At 47.3% G+C, this 10,400-nt stretch overlaps 1 protein-coding gene across 1 annotated transcript; it reads left to right on the top strand.

Moving 5' to 3' along the window:
• Positions 1–391: 391 nt before the first annotated feature.
• Positions 392–2,209, top strand: LOC123133517 (F-box/FBD/LRR-repeat protein At1g51370). Its single transcript, XM_044552993.1, has 3 exons — positions 392–1,382; positions 1,471–1,605; positions 1,710–2,209. The coding sequence occupies exons 1-3, from the start codon at positions 489–491 to the stop codon at positions 2,064–2,066; spliced, it is 1,386 nt and encodes a 461-aa protein (XP_044408928.1). The 5' UTR covers positions 392–488; the 3' UTR covers positions 2,067–2,209.
• The last annotated feature ends 8,191 nt before the right edge of the window (positions 2,210–10,400 follow it).

Genomic DNA, 10,400 nt, shown 5'->3' with positions numbered 1-10,400 from the left:
TCTGATTGCATGGTCCTGGTCGACGCAAACCAGGTAATGGCCTAGCTAAAATGGCATGTTCTTATTCACCAGGCGTGTCGTTGGACAAGCCTCGTCCTCTCCATTGTAGTGCTTATCTATAGATATATTTTTCGTTCAAGAAAAATAAACTTCCTAGGTTTGAAACAAAATTGTGCCACAACAATTGTAAAAAAAAAAACTATTCTGGGGCTGCAAAAGGAAAAAATATAAAGATCCACCACTGACCGGCTAGGATTACGTCATTGATGAGCTAGGATTGCGTTGTTGATGCGCACGACAGCTGGCCAGGCAAATGAGGGAAGTAGTTATGGATTGCCAATTTGGACGGCGGGGGGTCGCCAACAAATAGCTCTCCATCCCAGATCCCGATCTCAGCGCTCCATTCCCCGGCGGCCATGGAGGGAGACCGTGAGTGACGAATGGTGGGCTATCGCTAAAATCGTCGGTCGTCTCTCTAGCCGCCGGCCATGGAGAATGAGGCACTTACACTTACACTCTGGTGGCCCGACCAACCAGAATCCCATGGAATTACCGTCTGTGATGAGATCACCAGTGATTTCATCAGCAAGCTCCCCGATGCCATCCTCGTAACCATCATCTCCCTCCTCCCCACCAAGGACGGTGGACGCATGTCGGCCGTCTCCCCCAGATGGTGCCACCTCTGGCGCTCCACACCCCTCAATCTTGAGGTCCGCACCCCACCCTGTGGTTACCCCGTCTCCACCTCTGCCATCACCCCCGCCGTCGTCTCCAAGATAATTTCCCAACACCCTGTCCCCATCCGTCGATTCTCCTTCCAGTGCTTCCTAGAAGGCGACTTATACACACAGTTGGAGAGTTGGCTCCACTCCCAAGCCCTCGCCAACCTCCAAGAGCTCGATATCAACTACCAGTGCCCCCATCAATGTTCTGAGCCAAGAAACCCGCTGCCACCATCCGTGTTCCGCTCTGCATCCACTCTCCTCGTCGCCAAGTTCAGCTATTGTGATTTCCCTGATGAGGTCTTGTCGTTCACGAACTTTCCCCTCCTCAAGCAACTCTCCTTGGTGGACATTACCATCTCATGGGAGGTCTTCCATAGACTGCTCTCTGGATGCCATGCCTTGGAGAGTTTTTACATGTCCGAAGTTCGTGGCAAGGGATGCCTTCGTGTTAGCTCACGGACTCTTAGAAGCATTGGTGTACGAAATGCCTTTAAAGAAAAATTAGAGCTGGTGATTGAGGATGCCCCATGCCTTGTAAGGGTACTATTACCTTTTAGTTGCTACGATGATGATTGTGTTACTATGCGGGTAATTTGGGCACCTAAACTGGAGATATTGGGCCCTTTGTTACCTGTAGCCTCAAAGCTCATCGCCCAGGTAACAACAACAACATCCTCTGATATTACATTTGTCGTTTGTATATGCAGATAATTTTTGTTTATGTTCATTGTACGTCTTTCTTCAGGTAATAAGCCCAGTTATGTCAGCAAACTGGATGCGCACCGTGAAGGTTTTTTGCCTTAGGTCTTCTGGCCTTGAATTGAACGCAGTTCTTAACATCCTTAGGTGGTTTCCTTATCTGGAAAAGCTCTACATCATTGTGAGTACTCATCTTTGCTTGCTTTGAATGTTTGATTTGGTTGACAAATTATCTAGTCTAGTTGGCAACAGCTTTAACATATACCTCTTATTTCCATTTTGCAGTTTCAAAGACACAATGAGAAGGATAAGAAAAATGACCCTCAATATGACCCTTTACATCCAATCGAATGTCTTCAGACCCATCTCAAAAATGTGGTGTTTAAGTCATTCGTAGGCTATGAGAAACAGGTTAACTTTGCGAGGTTCTTTGTTTTGCATGCAAAAGTGCTCAAAAAGGTTGAATTTGAAGTATATGGCAAGTGCAACACTATATCAGTGGCTTATCATCACACGCTGCTAAAAGTGGAAAACAGAGCCTCTCGAGATGCTCAGTTTGAATTCAGGAGTAAACATCGTCGTACTGAGTATGATGCACATATCCATGATTTGTCCGTGGCCGACCCCTTCGCACAGCCATAGACAGGGTTGATGCCTGAAGGTTGCACAGTCTTAGTGTCTTGTGTTTATTTGAAGACAAAGTTGATGCCTGAAGATTACATCATCTAGACGAGTCTGCTCAATTCTAATCTAAAGTTCCTCTGTCATTCCAGTACCTATGAAGTTACCCCTGTTAAAACTGCAAAAAATGATTTTGGATTCAAATAATAGTGCACTGCATGTCAAACATGATGTTACATTGGTACGTGATAATTGGCGCATATACACCTGAGCCGCACATGGAGGTAGTTAGGATAGATATAGATGAGTTGTTTCTTTCTCTCCAAGTTCTATCTTCTCCCTGAATATCTCCTGTATCTAAACTACATTGTATGCGTTGTACGGGAGGTGTGCCCCGCTATATTAACACGTACCCGTCAGCCTCAATAGGCAAGACGTTTCCAGCTAATCGCACATGGTAGTCAGAGCTATCCTTTTCCCATCGAAGCTCCCTGCAAACTCCATCTAGCCCTAGCCATGTCTTCCACCTCCGGCGCATCCCAAACCAACCTCAGTGGCCAAGTTACCGAGAAGTTAACCCGCACAAATTATGTGCTATGGCGCACGCAAGTCATTCCCCAGCTGCGCGACGCCGGTGTCTACGGCTACGTCGACGGCACCCAGCCGGAGCCGGCGAAACTCCTCGTCACCACCAAGGATGGCAAGGAGGTCTCATCATCGACCAACCCTCTCCACCCAATCTGGGTCCGGGAGGATCAGCAGGTTCTGGGGTACCTGCTGAACAACCTGACGCATGAGGTGCTACTCACGGTGACCACGGTCACCATCGCGGGCGCACTATAGACGACGCTCGCTGGGATGTTTTCGTCCTAGTCTGCCAGCCGCATCAACAACATACGCACGTCTCTCATCAACGCGCAGAAGGGGAACCTCTCCGTCGCCTCCGACTTCGCCGCCATGCGCGGCTACGCCGACGAGCTGGCTGTCGCAGGCAAGGCGATCCCCAACGACGAACTCGCCTCCTACATCATCCACGGGCTCGACGCCGACTATCAGCCCCTGGTCTCTGCCCTCGACGCTCGCGTAACCGGGGTAACCCTTGATGAAATTTTTGCCATGTTATCCAACTTCGATCAGCGCATGGCTCACTTCCAGGGGGCCGGCGGCGGCGGCTTCAAATCATCCGCGAACGCGGCCACTCGTGGGCGGGGCGGCGGCTCTCGCTCACGTGGCTCCTCTCGCAACAAGGGCAGGTCCAGTGGCGGCGGCAACCGTGGCGCCACGCCACCCCAATCTGGTGGCCGAGGCCACCGCGGACACGGTGTTGGTGGCGGTGGCAGGAACCGTCTGGACAGCCCTCGGTGCCAGATTTGCGGCAAGCTCGGGCATACAGCAAAGGATTGATGGTACAGGTATGAGGAGGACGACTACGACTCCCAAGATGAAGAAAAGGTCGCTGCGGCGGCTGATGGCTCATATGGTGTCGACACGAACTGGTACGTCGACAGTGGTGCTACCAACCACATCACCAACGAGCTCGAGAAAGTAACCATGAAGGAGAAGTATCGTGGCAAGGATCAAATCCACACCGCCAGTGGAGAAGGTATGAGTATAAGTCACTTTGGTCACTCAATATTTCGTTTACCTCGTCGCAATATCCATCTTAGAAAAATTCTGCATGTTCCTAGCGCCAACAAGAGTCTTCTTTCTATCCATAGAATTGCACTTGATAATCATGTATTTCTTGAATTTCACCCTTACTTCTTTTTGATCAAGGATCAGGCAATGAGGACAGTTCTCTATCGAGGTAGATGCATTGGCGGCCTCTATCCGTTGATCCCGGAGTTTAGAAGACCAAATAAATATGCTTGTGGTGCTATCAAGCTTTCCTCCACACAATGACATGATCGTTTAGGACATGCATCTTTTTCTTTAGTTGAAAAATTGCTTAGGAAAAATAATCTCTCATTTGTTGGTGAGCGTCATAATGAGACAATTTGTGATTCATGTCAGAAAGCTAAAAGTCATCAGTTGCCTTACCCTATTTCTAGCAGTGTCTCTACCAAACCATTACAATTGATTTTTTCTGATGTTTGGGGTTCTGCCCCTACCTCTGTTGGCAGACATTCCTATTATGTTAGCTTCATCGATGATTTTAGCAAATTTTCTTGGATCTATCTTTTAAAAAAACAATCCGATGTGTTTCAAGTGTTCAGAAAATTTCAAGCTCTCCTTGAGCGAAAATTTGACAGCAAAATCATCGCTGTCCAATCAGACTGGGGAGAGGAATACGAAAAGTTAAACTCCTTCTTCCAAACACTTGGTGTCTCACATCAAGTGTCATGTCCTCATGCTCACCAGCAAAACGGGTCAGCTGAACGCAAGCATCGACACATTGTCAAAGTTGGCCTTGCTCATCTAGCTGGTGCCTCCATGCCTCTCAAATTCTGGGATGAAGCGTTTTTAACCGCAGTTCATATCATCAACATGTTCCCTAGTCGTGTTATTCATAATGAAACTCCGGTAGAACGACTTCTCCACACCAAACCAGACTATAAGTCCCTTCGTGTATTTGGGTGTGCATGTTGGCCCAACCTTCGTCCCTACAACAACCAAAAGCTCATGTTTTGATCAAAACAGTGCGTCTTCCTTGGTTATAGTGCACAGCACAAAGGGGTCAAGTGCTTAGATGTTTCCATCGGGCGAGTATACATCTTCCGTGATGTCGTTTTTGATGAAACCAAGTTTCCATTCGCCGATCTTCACCCCAACGCCGGTGCACTACTTCGAGAAGAAATTCTCCTCCTACCCCCTCATCTCACTAGTTTTGATAAAGGGGGACTAAATATTGATGATCATTCGTTGATTAACTCATCTAATGCCGTGCATGAGCTTTGTGTTGATGAAATAGGAGACAATTGTGAAGAAAATAATCAAAACGGTGAAAAATCTGGGCCATATTTCATGTGTCACGTGGCAGGAGACAATGCGCCAGGGAACAGATCCTCCTCGGGATCGGCAGCGCAGCGGCAGACCAGATCCTCCTCGGGATCCGGTGGTGCAGGGACGCCAGGTGCAGGCGCGTGCGCCGCCCCGCCAGATGCGCGCGCCTCCACGACAGACATGCGGGCCAGCCCCGACATGCGGGTCCCTCCAGGCGGCACGCGGTACGGCGCCCGTCCCGTCACATATCAGCGGCGCCAATCCGCATGGGCCAGTGCGGACGTGGACCCCGGAGCCGGTCCCAATGGCGTTGATCGACCGATCGGCGCGCAGACCCGCGCCACAGCGTCATCATCGCGCAATGATGAGCGGGCCCCTGTCGTGGGATCTTCTGCGCCAATCCTTGATGAGGCGCCTTAGCCAGTGGCCACAGAAGATCCGGCCAGCCCTGCGCGCACTGGAGATGCTGCTGCAACTGCTGCTGGGTCTGCGGCAGGATTCCCCTCGGGATCTGTTGCTGATCCATCCATGTAGCCCGCTGGATCCTCTATGGCTGCGGATTCTGCTGCACCTCCATCACGACGAACACGGCTTCAACACGGGTTAATTCAACCTTTAAATTATAAACATGTAACCAAATATGGTTTGGTCTGTTCCACAAGAGAACCAGATGAGCCAGCAACCCTTGATGCAGCACTTCGTGATGATAACTGGAAGAAGGCAATGAATGAAGAATACATGGCATTAAAGAAAAACAAGACTTGGCACTTGGTTCCTCCACAGCAAGGTAAAAACTTGATTGATTGCAAGTGGGTTTTCAGGATCAAGAGGAGATCCAATGGAACTATTGATCGCTACAAGGCTAGGCTAGTTGCAAAAGGCTTCAAACAGCGATATGGTATAGACTATGAGGATACGTTTAGTCCTGTTGTAAAAGCAGCCACTATTCGTCTCATTTTGTCCATTGCTGTTTCCAGGGGATGGAGTCTCAGGCAGCTTGATGTATAGAACGCATTTTGTTGTGGAACGTAGCAGAAATTCAAAATTTTCCTACGTGTCACCAAGATCTATCTATGGAGAAACCAGCAACGAGGGGAAGGAGAGTGCATCTACATACCCTTGTAGATCGCTAAGCGGAAGCGTTCAAGAGAACGGGGTTGAAGGAGTCGTACTCGTCGTGATCCAAATCACCGGAGATCCTAGTGCCGAACGGACGGCACCTCCGCGTTCAACACATGTACAGCCCGGTGATGTCTCCCATGCCTTGATCCAGCAAGGAGAGAGGGAGAGGTTGAGGAAGACTCCATCCAGCAGCAGCACAACGGCATGGTGGTGGTGGAGGAGCGTGGCAATCCTGCAGGGCTTCGCCAAGCACCTGCGGGAGAGGAGGAGGTGTCACGGGAGGGAGGGAGGCGCCAGGGCTTCAGGTGCGGCTTCCCTCCCTCCCCTCCACTATATATAGGGGCAAGGGAGAGGGGGGAGGCGCAGCCTTGGCCCTTCCTCCAAGGAAGGGTGCGGCCAGGGAGGAGTCCATCCTCCCTAAGGCACCTAGGAGGTGCCTTCCCCCTTTAGGACTCTCCCTTTCCCTTATCTCTTGGCGCATGGGCCTCTTGGGGGGGGGCACCAGCCCACCTGGGGCTGGTCCCCTCCCACACTTGGCCCATGCAGCCCTCCGAGGATGGTGGCCCCACTTGGTGGACCCTCGGGACCCTCCCGGTGGTCCCGGTACATTACCGATAAAACCCGAAACTTTTCCGGTGACCAAAACAGGACTTCTCATATATAATTATTTACCTCCGGATCATTCCGGAACTCCTCGTGACGTCCGGGATCTCATCCGGGACTCCGAACAACATTCGGCAACCACATACAAACTTCCTTTATAACCCTAGCGTCATCGAACCTTAAGTGTGTAGACCCTACGGGTTCGGGAATCATGCAGACATGACCGAGATGTTCTCCAGTCAATAACCAACAGCGGGATTTGGATACCCATGTTGTCTCCCACATGTTCCACGATGATCTCATCGGATGAACCACGATGTCAAGGATTCAATCAATCCCGTATACAATTCCCTTTGTCTAGCGGTATTGTACTTGCCCGAGATTCGATCGTCGGTATCCCGATACCTTGTTCAATCTCGTTACTGGCAAGTCTCTTTACTCGTTCCGTAACACATCATCCCATGATCAACCCCTTGGTCACATTGTGCACATTATGATGATGTCCTACCGAGTGGGCCCAGAGATACCTCTCTGTTAACCGGAGTGACAAATCCCAGTCTCGATTCGTGCCAACCCAACAGACACTTTCGGAGATACCTGTAGTGCACCTTTATAGCCACCCAGTTACGTTGTGACGTTTGGTACACCCAAAGCATTCCTACGGTATCCGGGAGTTGCACAATCTCATGGTCTAAGGAAATGATACTTGACATTAGAAAAGCTTTAGCATACGAACTACGATCTTTGTGCTAGGCTTAGGATTGGGTCTTGTCCATCACATCATTCTCCTAATGATGTGATCCCGTTATCAACGACATCCAATGTCCATGGTCAGGAAACCGTAACCATCTGTTGATCAACGAGCTAGTCAACTAGAGGCTTACTAGGGACATGGTGTTGTCTATGTACCCACACATGTATCTGAGTTTCCTATCAATACAATTATAGCATGGATAATAAACGATTATCATGAACAAGGAAATATAATAATAATAACCAATTTATTATTGCCTCTAGGGCATATTTCCAACAGTCTCCCACTTGCACTAGAGTCAATAATCTAGTTCACATCGCCATGTGATTAACACTCACAGGTCACATCGTCATGTGACCAACATCCAAAGAGTTTACTAGTGTCGCTAAACTAGTTCACATCATCATGTGATTAAGACTCAATGAGTTCTGGGGTTTGATCATGTTTTGCTTGTGAGAGAGGTTTTAGTCAACGGGTCTGCAACATTCAGATCTGTATGTACTTCGCAATTCTCTATGTCATATTGTAAATGCTGCTTCCACGCTCCACTTGGAGCTATTCCAAATGGTTGCTCCACTATACGTATCTGGTTTGCTACTCAGAGTCATTCGGATAGGTGTTAAAGCTTGCATCGACGTAACCCTTTACGCCGAACTCTTTATCACCTCCATAATCGAGAAACATGTCCTTATTTACTCCAAGGACAATTTTTTGACCGTTGTCCAATGATCCCCATTTCTGGATCATTCTTGTATCCCTTGACTGACTCATGGCAAGGCACACTTCCGGTACGGTACACAGCATAGCATACTATAGACCCTACGTCTGAAGCATAGGGGACGACTTTCGTCCTTTGTCTCTCTTCTGCCGTGGTCGAGCTTTAACTCTTAACTTCATACCTTACAACTCAGGCAAGAACTCCTTCTTTGACTGATCCATCTTGAACACCTTCAAGATCATGTCAAGGTATGTGCTCATTTGAAAGTACTATTAAGCATTTTTTATCTATCCTCATAGATCTTGATGCTCAATCTTCAAGTAGCTTAGTCCAGGTCTTCCATTGAAAAACACTTTTCAAATAACCCTATATGCTTTCTAGAAATTCTACATCATTTCCGATCAACAATATGTCAACAACATATACTTATCAGAAATGCTATAGTGCTCCCACTCACTTCTTTGGAAATACAAGTTTCTCATAAACTTTGTATAAACCCAAAATTCTTTGATCATCTCATCAAAGCGTACATTCCAACTCCGAGATGCTTACTCCAGTCCTTAGAAGGATTGCTGGAGCTTTGCATATTTGATAGTGTCTTTCAGGATTGTCAAAAACCTTCTGGTTGTATCACATACAACCTTTCCTCAAGAAATTGTTGAGGAAACAATGTTTTTTGACATTCTATCTGCAAGATTTCATAAATAATGCAGTAACTGCTAATCCATTTTCAACAGACTCTTAGCATCGCTACGAGTGAGAAAGCCTCACCGTAGTCAACTCCTTGAACTTGTCAGAAAACATCTTAACGACAAGTCAAGCCTTCCTAATGGTGATTCTTACCATCATTGTATGTCTTTCCTTTTAAAATCCATCTGTACCCAACGGCCTTACGACCATCAAGTATTTCTTCCAGAGCCATGGATCCTTTCTCGGATTTTATGGCCTCGAGCCATTCGTCGGAATCCGGGCCCACCATCGCTTCTCCACAGCTCGTAGGTTCATTGTTGTCTAGCAATATGACCTCCAAGACAAGATTACAGTACCACTCTGAAGCAGTACGCGTCCTTGTCGTCCTACGAGGTTCGGTAGTGACTTGATCCGAAGCATCATGATCACTATCATCAGCTTCCACTTCAATTGGTGTAGGTGCCACATGAACAACTTCTGTGCCCTGCTACACACTGGTTGAAGTGATGGTTCAATAACCTCATCAAGTCTCCACCATCCTCCCACTCAATTCTTTCGAGAGAAACTTTTCTCGAGAAAGGACCCGATTCAAGAAACAATCCCTATTGCTTTCAAATCTTAATTAGGAGGTATACCCAACTGTTTTGGGTGTCCTATGAAGATGCATTTTATCCGCTTTGGGTTCGAGCTTATCAATCTGAAACTTTTCACATAAGCGTCGCAGCCCCAAACTTTTAACAAACGACAACTTAGGTTTCTCAAAACCATAGTTCAAACGGTGTCGTCTCAACGGAATTACGTGGTGCCCTATTAAAGTGAGTGTGGTTGTTTCTAATGCCTAACCCATGAACAATAGTGGTAATTCGATAAGAGACATCATGGTACGCACCATATTCAATAGGGTGCAACTATGATGTTCGGACACACCATCACACTATGGTGTTCCAGGCGGTATTTATTGTGAAACAATTTCCACAATGTCTTAATTGCGTGCCAAAGCTCGTAACTCAGATACTCATCTCTATGATCATATCATAGACATTTTATCCTCTTGTCACGAAAGATCTCCAACTTCATTCTAAAATTACTTGAACCATTCAATAATTCAGACTTGTGTTTCATCAAGTAAATATACTCAGTATCTACTCAAATCATCCGTGAAGTAAGAACATAACGATATTCACTGCATGCCTCAGCACTCATTGGACTGCACACATCAAAATGTGTTACTTCCAACAAGTTGCTATCTTGTTCCATCTTACTGAAAACGAGGCTTTTCAGTCATCTTGCCCATGTGGTATGATTTGCATGTCTCAAGTGATTCAAAATCAAGTGGGTCCAAACGATCCATCTGCATGGAGTTTCTTCATGCGTATACACCAATAGAAATGGTTCGCATGTCTCAAACTTTTCAAAAACGAGTGATTCCAAAGATCCATCAACATGGAGCTTCTTCATGCATTTTACACCAATATGACTTACATGGCAGTGCCACAAGTAAGTGGTACTATCATTACTATCTTAT

Source organism: Triticum aestivum, chromosome 6B, assembly GCF_018294505.1.
Source record: "Triticum aestivum cultivar Chinese Spring chromosome 6B, IWGSC CS RefSeq v2.1, whole genome shotgun sequence".
Lineage (NCBI taxonomy): Eukaryota > Viridiplantae > Streptophyta > Magnoliopsida > Poales > Poaceae > Triticum > Triticum aestivum.
The sequence above is the reverse complement of the archived record's forward strand: the minus strand, read 5'-3'. Positions and strand labels throughout refer to the sequence as shown.

Excerpts from the sequence above, each read along its gene's own strand:
- LOC123133517 (XM_044552993.1), top strand. The coding sequence starts at position 489 with ATGGAGAATGAGGCACTTACACTTACACTCTGGTGGCCCGACCAACCA. Across the intron at positions 1,383-1,470 it reads CCTCAAAGCTCATCGCCCAG|GTAATAAGCCCAGTTATGTC; the intron begins GTAACAACAACA and ends GTCTTTCTTCAG. Across the intron at positions 1,606-1,709 it reads TGGAAAAGCTCTACATCATT|TTTCAAAGACACAATGAGAA; the intron begins GTGAGTACTCAT and ends TCCATTTTGCAG.